Below are 14,899 nucleotides of genomic sequence, written 5' to 3'. Positions count from 1 at the left end.
CATGATTTCCAGGAAAGATACCCCCAAACCAAACATCTGGAGACCAAAAAGGGGCAGAGAAATCCATGGATAGCACTGGGGAGAACGCTCCCCACTGCACTGTGACTGCTGATTCAGCACAAGCAAAATTCTGGTAAGCACAGGGATCCCAGGGAATGTGTCAATGGAAATAATACTGGTCTCGCTCGGTGGGGCTGCAGACTTGAGATCAGAGCTGATAAAAGTGAGTGCAATGCCAGTGGGACAGGTGGGACTTTTTGGCATGTTTTTGTAGGGGTTGCCTGTGTTGCAGACATGGTATGGTAAGGTGTTGTGGTTCCCTGCAATGGGGAACACTGGGAACCCAGCCCAACTCTACAGCAGTGATGATGCATTGGTCACGGAGCATCACTGCAAGCCCATAAACTCATCAGCAGATACCACTGCCCTCTTATTAACCAATCTCCCCCATCCATTTTATGCCACAGAAAATCTCTCTCAGTTATTGTTTTTGTCACCTGAACCCCTGCTTTGCTGCTTTCTTTAGGTCAGAAACCAGAAAAACACCAAAACAACAGAGAGGCACTGCATGGGTTACCCAGAGAGGTGGTGGGTGCCCTGAGTCTGGAGACATTCACGGGACTGGATGGGGCTCTGAGCACCTGATGGAGCTGTGGGTGTCCCCGTTCATTGCAGAGCAGTGGGACCAGGTGGCCTTTAAAGGTCCCTTCCAACTCAAACCATTCTATGAGTCTATGAACAACAACAAAAACCCACAAGGGGGAAGACAAAACCCTCTGCAAATTGGTTTTGCCAAGATGGCAATCCGCGTTAGCTGTGCTGCTCTGGTTCATTTGCACATCACTTTTTCCTGCCCCTTTCCCATTAATGTGGAAAAATCAGATGTTTGTTCTTCCACCATACCCAAAAGATGGCTTTAACACCAACCAGCGATGCGCAACTCAACCGAGGGCAAGAATATTCTAGAATTATAAAATATCCTGAGCTGGAAGGATCCATGAGGATCATCATGTCCAACCCCTGGCTCCACACAGGACTACCTCTTTTCTTAGCTACTAGCCTGGCTCCTGCATCCAGCAGGGCTACGACACGGTTATTTAGGGACACTGGTTAGGAGGCATGATGGGGATGGGTCAACAGTTGGACTTGAGGAGCTTAGAGGTCATCTCCAAACTTAAGGATCCTATGATTCTACGACCCTACGTGCCCTAGCACACCCTCCACCCTACCTGGAGATTCAGGTCTGGAATGGTTTTGGAAGACGGCGAGGTGAAGGATGCCTCCATCCTTCAATAGTGAGAACTACTGGTGGTAGGTGAACGGTTGGACTGGATGATCTTGGAGGTCTTTTCCAACCTTGGTGATTCTATGATTCTATCATCCTCTTCTCCCTCCTCTCACACGTGGTGCACAGCAAAAACCCATCCTACACCCTCACCCCTAACCCTACAATCATTTATTCCCCCCCCCCCCCATTTCAAGAAACTGGGGAAAGAAAGAAGAAAGCGATGGGAAAAAAAAAAAGGAGTTTTTAACCAGATCGTCTACTTTTTATTTCAGAGGAAAGATTTGCATTATTTACTTTTATTTATGTACAGGTACTTCACATTTGTATTTAAAATGCACAGACCTCCCAATAATTTCCTCGATCCTGCTTTAAATTAGCTGTTATTTTACAATACAAAAAATTATACCAAAAACTGCAGTCCTAAATGTGTGTATGTATAACACCCACAGTCCCCAGCAATGAAATAGTTTACAATACTTGCTCATATTTACATATGAATGCAATAAATGCTAAATTATACATATTAACAAACTAAGCTCAAGTCTGAACACAGATAAGAATCGTAAATAATTACAGAACAAAAAAATAATAATAATCCAGAATACAATTAATTCAAGGACCCTAGTGTAAAGAACATTTATTGTGCACAAATTTCAGAGTAATATAAAACCTGTTTTTATGTTCTTTTTGCTTTCTTTCCTTTTTTTTTAAAAATGGACCGACGTGTGTTACACTCCTCCACAGCTTCTGTCCTTGTCTTCTGGTGAGGTTTGTGGAGTCAATGAGAAGTGCAGAGGGAATGCCTACAGAACTACAGTACCTGGAAGACGCACAACATCGTCCATGTGTAGTGTTAGAACGTTACGAATGCAACGAAACCTGACGCAGAAGAGGAAAAAAACAGCACATCCACAACACTGTTGTATTCCCAGCATGGGAAACTCGCCTCATTCGAATGGCCAGCAACAGAAAAAGCATGGAGGTGACCGAAATTCCAACAGCATGGCTAAAAAATGGGGGATGCTCATCCCTCCCTCCCCTTCCCGTGGCCCCGTTCCCAACCCCAAAGCGCTCCCTCCCCTCCTCACAGCATTCCCAAATGGAGATAAAGAGGGAGCAGGAATAGAAGAGATGCCAACAAGCTTACTCTAAGTTGGATGGATCAAGTTAAACGTCGCTCCTGGCATGCAGGGAGCAAATCTGTGCTTTCTCGCAAGCTCAGTGCCACCAAATCCATGTTTGTGGGGATAGAAGGGGTTGTCAAGGCTCAGGGCTGAGGTTCTGCCCCCAACCTGGGGTCTTGCAGAAGAGCAAAAGCAGCAAAAGCTGGCTTCAGGATGGGCACGGGGCTCTGCGCCGCGGTGCTTGGCGTTGACATTGTACTTTGGCCACTTGGGTGAACGTGGATCTCATCAAGCTCTCATCAAGCTGCCTTCTAAATCCATACATTGAACCCAGAGAGGACACCTTTTGGTAAACATTTAGCACAGAGAACATGGTGTTTCAGAACAACATTCAGCACTTGTGCTATCCCAAAGGAAGCCTGTACCCAAGGATGGCTTTGTGCGGCCTGACATGCTTCTATGGTACCACACCATCACATTTTGGTACGTTATACACTACGACTTCATGTTGATCACTGGCATTACCCCATCACACAGAGGAGTTTTTTTTTGGCATATATTTCAATACAGCACATGTTAAGCCCCGTGAGAGTGGCAATAACGCAAAAGTTGCGTCCCTTAGATTTTCTTGTACCCAACACATTGACCCATGTTGTGGCAAGGTCTCCTATCACTCAACATTGCAACAGTCCAGAGAAAGTTCTAGGCTATGCAATGGGCAACGTCAAACCCCAAATGTGTTATTTGGAGATCCAGTGGCACTGTTGCTTCCTAGAAGAAAAGGGCTGCAGTATTACTCTCAAAGAAACAGAACGGGTTGAGACTTTGAATGCTGAATTTCAGCCAGTTATAAATGCTTGAAAATAGTGATTCTGAATGGAAATCACTGGCACAATCTTAGCAGTAGAGGCTTAAACTGCTGACTTAATCCTCCACGTAATGACTACTTTAAGTACATTTATTACCTGTCTTCAAGTGTTGTTTCTTTTTTTTCCCTTTCAAACAGAAGAGCTTTATTGAACTTTTCTTGTACACTGAAGTGAAATGCATTTGAATACATAAAAGTCAAATTCTGCCTCCCTGCCTTATACCACAAGATATCAGGAATATAATGTGATGTTTCTTTAAAGCTCTGGAAAGTCATCTAATACTCATCATACGAAGAAGTTATTAAGACAAAACTCATACATCATTTAAAATGCATCAAAAATACATTCAATATTTTTTTTTTCTGGTTTATATACACTTTAAATCTTCCCACGTTCTGCACACTACTGTATAGTTTATGTACAAGTGCAAAACCGGTGTGTTATTTCCCATTTATTTACAGATTCTCCCACGAAATAACGTTGCTCTTTCCCCCCCCTCACCTCCAAGTGGAATCACCCCATAAATCCTTCACTTGGGATAGTGGCCTGGTGATGAACCACCGGCAGAGCTCCCACCTTCGCCTCCCTTCTACCTTCGAGCTGGGATGAAACTGTTTGCAGCGGAGATATGTATGAGAGTTCTCTCTTTCCCTCATCAGTATGGAGATAAGATGCAGACCTGAGCCACATCCAAGAGGCGCCGCTGGGTTTGATTTATATAAACACGCCTCGTTCCTCTATTTACGTTTTTTTGGTTCTGCCAGTCGTCAGCGTTGGATCATTTTTGCTCACTTTTTGCCTTTCTGACACCTCTGTGGCTACACTCTTTTTGAGACCGGACCACCCAGCTCTCTCTGGGGGAAAATTGCATCTTTTTCTTAACATTAACAACGCATCGCCCTTCCAGGCCTGCAGCTCGGAACACAGACTTCAGCACAAGAGTTTTCCCAGGTTGGGTTGGCAGTTCTCCTCCCAAAAAAGGGTCGGAGAAGTGGGAGAAGACATCTCAGAGCATGAGGATGTGCATCAGAGCCAAAAGCGGGAACGTAAGCGCGGGGGAGGGATTTTAGTCCAGTAGTACTTCTCTGGTACAGCCTAGTCCAGGTTAGCCCTATACACATAGAAAGTTACAAAATAGCTTCAGGAGATGAATCTGTCTGAGGTAATTGTGCATCAGCTGCGACTTAATCGCCTAAACCCTTCATTCTGAAAGACACTGCTCACCTCTTTTCCTCCCTCAGTCTTCCCCAGTGGGCACCTACACTTCTGGTGTAGAAACAGACTGTAGGATACAAGTCCACGCACATATACATGCATACATATATGGACATATGCATTATTCCCACCACGTTTTTCCTGCTGTTCTGTTGGATTTGTTACGTGACACATTGATGAACGTGCCCCACCAGGGACTGCTGGCTGTCCCCATCACCACCGGCTGGACACGAGCAGCACCTTGCACCTTTATTGCAATGCCACGCTCCAAAAAGCTTCTCCAAAAAACATACTGACAGAAAGGAACGGGTGGATGATAGGTGAGCGATGACCAAGACGTGCACAAAAAAAGATGCAGGTACTGGTTTTCGTTCTGGAGAAAAGATCTGATAGCTCTTCCCTTCGCTCCCCCAGATTTCTTACTTCTCCTTTCCCTAACCACCTGACGTCCTCATCAGAAACCAGCAACCTGAATGGAACCACACTTAAAATGATCAACTAACACCTCGTTTGGCACCTCAGCATCTTCCCATTAGCTTCGCTATCCCAACTCCTCATGGTCTTGGCACAGCATTCCCTACAATGGAGAGTGGGATTCGTAGAAGCAGAGGGGATCTCATGCGGCAGCACGCACGGATCGATGGGCACAGTCCAACCTCGAGCCTCAAGCCATGATCCCAACTAGCGGACTTGAAAAAGCATGGGATGGTTTGATACATCCCCCAAAAGCCAAACCTTCTTTTTGCTCTTTGCAAGCCCCTTCCTTTCACCAACAAGCCAACTTCTTCAACACCTAAAGCAGCTCGACCTGAATGGGGAACATCCGGAATTAATCACAGAAATCATGGAAAATTCAAATGTGACCCAATGAAGATGCCCTGCCTTTGTTTAATTATTATTATCATGTGAATTCATCATCTTCAAACGTCTGGCAACCGGAGTGCTACTCTTTACACCCAGTGAGGAGCTGGGACAAAGTCCTACAGCCGAGGAGTGGTGTTTCCATGCACCAGCACAGATCAGTTTGTATCCACAAAAACAGCCCAAGGGAAGGGAGAGGGAAAGAGGCCAAACCGTGCAGAGCAACACAGAAACGTAACATATCTGACCCAGAACGCAAAGTGCTTCTATTAAAAGCGCTGGTGAAACCAGGGGTTTTCTTATGAGATGCTGAAACTCTGCTTTCCCTCTGGATATTTCCATCTGGCTGAGTAGTTTGCTAGTCAGGAAAATGCCATTTTCCCCTGACCGCATGTGGTACATTGTAAAGAACACAGGTTGCCTTGGGTGACTATATATATATACGTGGGTGTACACATACATATATTGAAAAGGAATATAATTATGTCAAAAAGAACTGTGTAGTAGTCTCCTCGCTCCCTAGATCTGTTCAAGTCTAGGCACTTGTGTGTGGTGTACTCCAAGTAGGTTAAGACTATGTAAACACTGAGTCCTTCAGCAGCGACGTCCCACTTCTCTGGGTATAACAAGTGGTCTGAGCAACATACAAACTCACCCTTTGAGCCACTCTAGCTTTTGCCTTCCTGATGCTGTGGACCGTGGTGACAAAAACTGCATCTGGAAGAGAGTTCCACTTAAATAATGTGGGAATAAACAACAACAACAAAAAAACAACCAAAAAAACAAAACAAAAAAAAAAAAGGATGAAGATGCTTTGAAGATTAATAGTAGTGTTTATGTGTTGAGAGCTGACACCTGTAAACACTGCATCTTTTTTCTTTTTTTCGTACTGTTTGATAAATACATGAACTACAAAGCACTTTCCATGTATAAACCTGAGTGTCATTCATAGGACTACTGTTCTATTTACACTGACCATGAATGGTGGCGATCGGATGTTACTGGACCTGCAAGAAAATTATTTCGCTTTAAACTTGAAGAAAACAAAGGAGCAATCTGAAGCCACGTGTCAGTAAAACTTAAGTGGAGCAGTTGCCAAATAAAGCCAACTATCACGTAGATGAGAGAAAAGGTTGGGTTCAAGGAAGCTGTGTTTTTCTGAGTGCTTCTAGTCTCTTGTGACACAACTTGAAAATCTTCCTCCTTCTCCTAGGTGGTACTTTTCCAATTTGTTTAAAACCCTATAGAGTTTCTGATGTCCATGCATCAAATACAGGTTCCTGGCTGTGCAATGGGCTGCTGTTTCCGATTTCGTATTGCACCCGATTTCTCTTTGTAGGCAATTGGCATCTGTTGTGAAATGTCCACCAGTGCACTGGCCACAGCAAGACCTGAGGCAACAAAACAAAACAGTCACAGAAACAAATTCTTCCACCCCAGCTGAGAAAAACCCTCTGAGCCACAAAACGAATATCGTGCTTCCAGTTCTTAAAAAAAGAAAAGCAAACCAGAAAAGCATTCTGGTTTAGAGATTAAACTCTAGTGGCTATACTGAAATAAGCTTTTAAATGCTGCCTGTTCTGTTGAGAGCAAATGCTGTAGAAAAAAACTGGAAGTAAGGTTTGTAGGTATTAATGGATGTTAAACCCATTGTGTTCAAGGGAGCAGTCCTTTTCTACATCAGTAAATGTGCTAAAATGAATGCTCAAAGCACCTGTGCACGGAGGCTTCACTGCACCTCCTGGACATCCCTCAGCTCTGCTGCCTCCTCCAGCATAACCACAGGTAAACACTCGTGGTCATCTGGGACTTAGCTCAATGCAGCTCCCAGCCAAACCATCCCTTCCCAAAGTCAACTAATAATCTTTGAAGATCCGTGCTCACCAGTCACTGTACTAAGCTCAGTTAAAACCACAGACTCCCCTGAAGATTAAGTTTCAGCAGTATGCAACGGGGTTTAGGTGAGAAGGGGCTGGGAGAGCTTTAGATGGATGGAGAAAACTTGATGGATCTGCTAAGAGGATGCTTTGGAAGGTAACTGCTCCCAAGTAACAGCGACAGGACAAGAAGTGATGGCTTCAAGTTCCACCAGGGGAGGGCCAGGTTGGGTATTAGGAAAAACTTTGTCTCGGAAAGAGCAGTCAGGCACTGGCACAGGCTGCCCAGGGAGTGCTGGGGTCACTGTCCCTGGAGGTGTCCAAGAACCACGGGGATGTGGCACTGACGGATGGGGGTGGGTTGGGTTGGACTTGGGGATCTTAGAGGTCTCTTCCAAAATTCTATGACCGGATGGATACCCCTCTATGGATGGAGCTGGGAATGCAAGGAACAGACTTGGAGACAAGTTGCTTGTTATCTCACTTTTCCACAGCAGTAAATGAAATTGTAATCCAAATACCAAATGTTCACCCACCAACCGACCCAAGAAACTGAGTCAAACTTGAGGCAGGAAGCTAGCAGGGCAAAAGCCAGCTTCAAATAACCTGAGCACATCCGTGCCAGACGCAGTGTGGATACAGCAATCACCATGGGGTCAAGTGTGAAGCCATAAGGTGAACGTGAGGCTGGGGAGGGAGCAGGGAGGTTAATAGCAAGCCAGCGGAGACGGGGATATTCCTCACCTGACTGTCCTGGTGGTGGGATACCCCCAGCTCCTCGAGGCAACCTCACAAATACAGAGAGAACGGCTGCTTTGTTACCAAAGCACGGCTCCAGCGCTATCGGCTTCGGTACGGTCTGCAGCAAGGGAAGGAAGAGGAGAAACAAATGTTAGAGAGCGTGCTACACCCTCCCTCTTCCCGCAGCGCCGTCTTCTTTGAGATTGTACAAGCTCCAGGGCACGAACCGTACTGCTGCGCTTGGCGAATTTCCAGCGCATCGCTGGCAAAGCTAAAAACCAATGCTCGCAACAATCAAAACCCCAGTCATCGTAAAAAACACATTTGCTTAATAAAATATAGCTATTAAAAAGTCAGGCGCTGCGCAGGGCTTGTATTTCTCCCTCAATTCAATAACCAAGGAGCAGTTGACGCTAAACAATGGGATTAAGGCTTTTTTCTCTTCGAACCCATCAGCAGCGTTATCACGACCGGTGAGCCCGTGCTTCACGTCCCATTTCCAGAGCTCAGCCCCATGTGCATTAACACGGTGAAGTGCAGTGACTCCCAGAATCTCCTTCTCCTTTGCTCTCAGCTGTCCTCCAGTTCTGCCTTCCAGCTCTGTTTCACCATCCCTGGAGGTGTTCAAGGACCGCACTGAGGGACGTGGTCAGTGGGCACGGTGGGATGGGTTGGGCTGGGGACCTTAGAGGCCTTTTCCAACCTCAGCATTCACATCACAACCACGACCATGAAATAGTTTTCAGGTAAAAGTGAAGTGATAGCTACAAAGATACAACGGGCAGCCAGCCCCCTCCTCACTGCAGACCCTTTGACAGCCCCCCTCCCATTACATGCCTTGCTCTAATGTGTTATTAGAGAGAGGACACACAACAGCATTAACCAAAAAACAAAATCTGACCTATCTTTGACTTGATACACTCGGTGATTTCTTGTTTGATACGGACTCACTCTAAACTCTGCCCCGGTATTAATGAAATAATTATTGCTTTTTTCATTAGGCATACAGTTGTACTTCTGTACTTAAATGCTCGACAGAAACTCAATACAAGGCACGACACTGGGAAAAGGAACAGGAGTCAAACAACGCAATTAAATCACCGCTGTGCCATAAAAACGGAAGAAAAACAAGGCAAGGCAAACAAAGCTGAAAATCGCTTTCATATCTCGTATCCACTGTAACGATCACAACAACCATTTGTTAAGTCTGTGCGAGGTGGATGGATACGTATGGCACAGACTAACAACGTCAGCTGCAGTCTGCCTGCTTTATGACTGCAGATTTCTCTGTCTTCTCCCCACCCCCAACAAAGGGCTCCAGCTCGAAATAATGCTTTTCCCACCAAGCACCCAAGCATACCCTCTGCTATATCCCACGGGCGACTCAATTACCAGAGGTAATGGAGAGAGCACGGAGAAGGCAACTGCAGAAACACAGCGCGGAATGGGAGCGTGCACTGAGCACAAAGTTTGCTTTCATGCAGGGAGCACCAAGCACCTTCCCACCCTCATCCTCAGCCCAGAGTGAAGGGAGTAAGAGCGAGTGTGTGTGGGGAAATACGAAGGAGCGAGTGAACAAGCCGAAAAGAGATCATCTTCTCTAACCTCTTTTTCACGCGTTTGCTTTTAAGTCCTACTGGATTAATCAAACCACTTCTGCACCTCTGCTGCTTCCTGGCACCGATTGTTCAATGCAAGCTGACTCCAACGCTGCCACGGCGATGCTCAGCCCTTCTTGTAGTCGCTGAACCCAGCCCTGCCAGGGCAGCTGGCTGCACATGAAAGCGTAATGCTCTGCTTCAAAAGCAGTCACTCCTCCTACCTACGCTGTCACCTGCACCAGACCTTTCCAGAGACCCGCTGCTCCCAGACCTCGCTGCTCTCACACCACAGACTCCCTCTGAATCTCAGTTCTTCCCCCATTGGAATGCACTCACCCAGCTCACGTCCTTCAGCGCCCTGACGCTCACCCTGTGCTGAACACCCCCACCTCTGTTTGGTTCATCTGAATGAGCAACGCTCTGAATTTCTCCTCTGAGCACAAACGTTCCCTTCCCCGGTTCTCCCAGCAGTGCCTCTCTGCTCTGGACTAAGAGTGAATTGAGAGTGGTATCAAAGCATCCTGAACCTCCTGCACACGCTAAGAAGGGAAGGAAGGGAAAATCAAGTTCATTATGCAGCTCTCGGTCAAAGAGCTGAAGGGACTTTGAGGGTAATTTAGCTCATCTCAGCCCCAAGCAGGATCTCTTCTCCTCCTCTGCCCTTTCCAACTAATGAACCCGCAGAATGCAGCAGAAACTTTTCTTATGAGTCCCTGTGGGCACGATCTTTCCCATTCTGTGGGTTTTTTATGTTTACTTGGTTCCTCAAGGTCACACGCCTTCCTCCTATCTGTCCCCCTGATCCCACGTGGCACCACGGATCCCACATGTCACCAGTGCTGTCCCCAAGCGTGGCAGCAGACCTTGGCCATGCAGACAGCTAAACCTCAGCATTATTACACAGGGCTGAGCCCAGCCCTCGTGCTGCCAGGAATTTTCAGTCCATCTGAAGCACCATGGACAGCTCGGGGCAGAGGGTTTGCCTCTGGCTCTCCCCCCTTCCCTTGTTGCCCTGCTCAGAAAAGCCAAACATCGCTAAGAAATTGTTAATACTTCACTGCCGGCAGGACTCTATTTGTCATTCCAAGCAAGGACATACACTTTATATAAAGATGCACCCAAAATCTGTCAGGCAGTTGCAAGCTAATTTGAAGGGAATATACTAAGAACAAGATTATCTTCTTGCGGCTAATCCTGGTCTTAAATCAAGAAGTGGGAAAATGGTCTCGTGTCCATCAAAACCACCCATTTTCCTGAGACAAGCTGCAGCTAGCAACAGCAAGAGTGGCATGAAGAATGAAGTCCTGCAAATTTATTTTTGACAGCACCAGTTCAGGCAGCAGCTTTTTGATCTGTGACTCACATCTCATCGCAGAGCACAGTCCCCAGGACAAAGCGCAGCCTGATGGGGTGAGTCACGCGCCGAGCAATGGGAATGCTCAGTTCCACGCAAGCAAGAGAACCATTGAATGAAAGAGCCATTAAGGCTTGAAAAGACCTCTCAGATCACCAAGACCAACCTCAATCCATCCCCACCATGCTCACTGACCACAACCCTCAGTGCCACATCTCCACGGTTCTTAAACGTCAACCCGGATGGTGACCCCACTACTGGAGCGTGTTCCAATGCATCGCTACTCTTTCCAACAAGAAATGTTTCCTAATATCCAACCTGAACCTCCCCTGGTGCAGCTTGAGGCCATCACCTCTCATCCTGTCACTGTTAGCTGGGAGAAGAAGCTGATCCCCACCTCGCTCCAGCCTCCTTTCAGGGAGCTGTAGAGAGCCATAAGGTCTCCCCTGAGCCTCCTCTTCTCCAGACTGAACCATCTCACTCCCTCAGCCACTCCCCATAAGACCTGTGTTCCCAAACCCTCACAGCTTTGCTGCCCTTAGGACATGCTGAAGGGCTGGGAGTGAAGGGCATCCATGCCTACGCCTCCTGCTGGAGTGCTCATGTTGAAGATGGAAGCAGCTTTGCTACATGAAGGTTTGGAATGGATTTAGGAAGCAGAGATCAGATCATATTACATGCCTGTGCTTCAGTCTAACAGGTGGCTTTTAATGGCCCACTTAAAAAAAAAAAAATGAAGAAAACAGTAGATCTCCAAACTTCTTAACACCTTTCATCAGACAGTTAAAGGCAGCCTCTGCCAGAGACTTTCACTTAGAGTGTTTTGATAAAGCCATTGTTGAATTATACAAAGCAATTCCTTTTTATTGAAGGCTTAATGGCACAATAAAGTACACATTATTCAAATCTATGCAAATAAGGTGCCTCCGTCAGACACTTGGCACATGATGTGTGCTTCACGTCGTGCCCAAACTGCAGTGTCCCACCCCAAAGGGGCATGGAGGGGAGTCAGCTGCTGCAGGGATGCAGCTGATGGGATAACAAGATCTCGCCTTCGGTACACTGGGTCAACTGGGAGTGGCCAAAATGCCACTTGAATCTGAACAAACGGAGGAAGAGCAGAAAAACTCAGCAGGAGGCTCTGCCATCAGCAATCCAGAGGCTGATGTTTGGCACCAGCATGGCACGGAGGGGCCAGGTGGGTGGTGGGGTGAGCAGTCCTCTGCTGCAGCAGCGTGGATGGGAATGCTGCTGCATGGTGGGGGGTGCAATCCTGCAGGGCTGAGCCAGCATTTTGGAGCTCCAGCAGAATGAAGCACCAGTGCCACACATTGGTACACGTTCCTGAAAGCTTGTGATACTTAAAGCTTGTCATACTTAAAATTATCTCAAAATGAAATCGCTTCAGCTTCACACTCACCTCCATAGCTAAGTGCAGGTCCTAGTGGTTATCAAGCCCCTGTTTGGAACGGGTTCAGAGGAGGGCTACGAGGATGCTCAGAGAGCTGGAGCACCTCCTCTATGAAGACAGCCTGGGTTTGTTCAGCTTGGAGAAGAGAAGGCTCAGGGGAGACCTGACAGTGGCCTTCCAGTACTTAAAGAGACCTCATAAGGAGTAAGAAAATCAACTTTTTACATGGGTAGGTAGCGACAGGACAAGGGAGAATGGTTTTAAACTAAAAGAGGGGAGATTTAGATTAGATGTCAGGGGGAAATCTTTCACTAAGAGGGCAGTGAGACACAGGCACAGGCTGCCCAGAGAAGCTGTGGATGCCCCATCCCTGGAGGTGTTCAAGGTCGGCTTGGACATCCTGGGCAACCTGCTAGTGCCTGATTTAGTGCTTGGCAACCCTGCCCAAGGCAGGGGGTTTAGAACCAGACGTTCTTTGAGGTCCCTTCCAACGCAAGCCATTCTATGATTCTGTGATTGACGGCTCCCTTGGCTCAGGCAGAACAAGCTTGCTCCCAGCTAGCTGGGTAAGAAGAGGGCAGAAATGGGCACAAGGGCAAGCGTAGAGTCCCACACCTGGGGAGGAATAACTGCACACATCAGTATGGGCTGGGGGCTGAGCTGCTGGAAAGGAGCTCAGCAGAGAAGGAGCTGGGTGTCCTGAAGGCCAACAGTTGGCCAACAATTGACTACGAGCCCTGGTGGAGAGAGCCCAGCAGAGGGCTGCAGAGAGGGTGAGGGCCTGGAACACCTCCTGATGGGGTCGGGCTGAGAGCCCCGGGGCTCTTCAGACTGGAGAAAGAAGATCTTAACAATGCTGATAAATATCAACAGAGAAGAGGTCAAGTGGACGGGGCCAGACTCTTTAGGATGGAACAAACAACAAAGATCGAAAATCCATGCAGCATTGGCTTCTTAATCAGGAAGCTTTGTTCCCAGTTTTGCATTGGGCAGCGCTTGGAACCAGTGATTCTGGATGGAAAAAGAGAGGTAACGGTGTTTTACGGAGCGCTGACACGAGCCCATTGCTCCTGGGAGCAGCAAGAACCTGTCCTCAGCAATTTCCCAGAGATGACTTTGCTGGCCAAGAGCACCGCTAAACAACCAAGCCATTTCCATTGTTTACGGGTTTTGATATGTCCTTAATATGGGTAAAGCTTAAACAATTATAAGAGCTAAAGGCTGGAAGAGACCTATTAAAGTCATCTAATTAGTCTGACCTCTCCAGTAGTATTTTCTACACAAATGTTGCATTTTCCAGTGCTCCGTTTGGGCCGTTTCTATGCGACCCAGGTGTAGAGTGCCCCACCAGCTCCCTTGGGAGACAATTTCACAGCCAAGTGCTTTTCAAAATCAAGTCCCATTGTATGGCGTTCAACCTTAAAAAATTCTTTTTTTTTTTTTTTTTTTAAATTTTATTTCCTGTCATTATTTCTCCCTATGCTGCTTACATTTGACAAACTCTAAAGGTTAATAAGATGTCACATAAAACTAATGGCTAGAACAATAAATATTTTGTGCAATTTAAAAAAACACAGCATCAATTTTATTTAGGTTCTGTAATACACTGCCAGAATATTGCTTTTCAGAACGTATAAAAAATACTGTCGAGACTATTTTTCCTTAACAAGAAAACATATTTCTGTGGTTTGATCAAATAACTCTTACATGGTTTTCAATTTCCAGCAAGGAAATTAAAATAAAGCAAAAGTCTTATGGTGGGGGAAGAGGAGAGGAACATTATTGAAACAGTTTAACTTTATTATTTGATTTCGCTTCTTAGATGATTTCACTTTGCCGAAAAAGGGTCAAATTCCATTTGCAAGTTTTTAAATTGTGCCATTAAAAGCTGGCTGAACATTTGTAAAATAAGTTAGAAGCAATTTTCTATAAATACAGAGTATTAAGTTTTAAAAATCATATTCTCGGGGTAATACGTATGTCCTCCAAGACAGAGATGAATAAACGTCCGGCAATAATTTGCGGTAAATGAGTCTAGATTAAAAATTTATATTTACCTTGTCCCTGATATCTGCCTTGGGAGTGACACGGGGGCTGGGGAATGAATTGCTCACTGCTCAACCACAACACCGCCCTCGTATGTGCCAGGAACTCAATAAAAGTCACATTCAAACCTCTGGATGAATGTTAACAGCCAGAAACTGAAAACACGCAGCTGAGCACCGATACAAACCAACACCATAGGGCACGGAGTTCGCTCCCGTTGCATTTAACAACTGTTTGCTCTTTTGTAGAATCATAGAATCACCAAGGTTGGAAAAGACCTCCACGATCATCCAGTCCAACCGTCCACCTATCACCAATAGTTCTCACTAAACCACGTCTCTCAACACAACATCTAAATGCTCCTTGAGCACCTCCAGGGCTGGTGACTCAACCACCTCCCTGGGCAGCCCATTCCAGCGCCTGACCACTCTTTTGGAAAAGCAGCATTTCCTCATGTTCAGCCTAAATCTCCGCTGGTGCAACTTGAAGCCATTCCCCCTCGTCCTGTCACT

General features: G+C 46.4%; 1 protein-coding gene across 1 annotated transcript in view; it reads right to left on the bottom strand.

Moving 5' to 3' along the window:
• The window catches only part of ATRN (attractin), a gene marked incomplete at its 5' end in the record, with an annotated part of 144,363 nt that continues 130,989 nt past the window's right edge, over positions 1,526–14,899 (bottom strand). Inside the window, 2 exons of the mRNA XM_021395520.1 lie at positions 1,526–6,748; positions 7,979–8,093. Of these exons, the coding sequence (XP_021251195.1) occupies positions 6,624–6,748; positions 7,979–8,093 (240 nt within the window). The remainder of the gene's footprint in view (positions 6,749–7,978; positions 8,094–14,899) is intronic.

This window comes from Numida meleagris, chromosome 4 (genome assembly GCF_002078875.1).
Source record: "Numida meleagris isolate 19003 breed g44 Domestic line chromosome 4, NumMel1.0, whole genome shotgun sequence".
In the NCBI taxonomy this organism is placed as follows: domain Eukaryota; kingdom Metazoa; phylum Chordata; class Aves; order Galliformes; family Numididae; genus Numida; species Numida meleagris.
The sequence above is the reverse complement of the archived record's forward strand: the minus strand, read 5'-3'. Positions and strand labels throughout refer to the sequence as shown.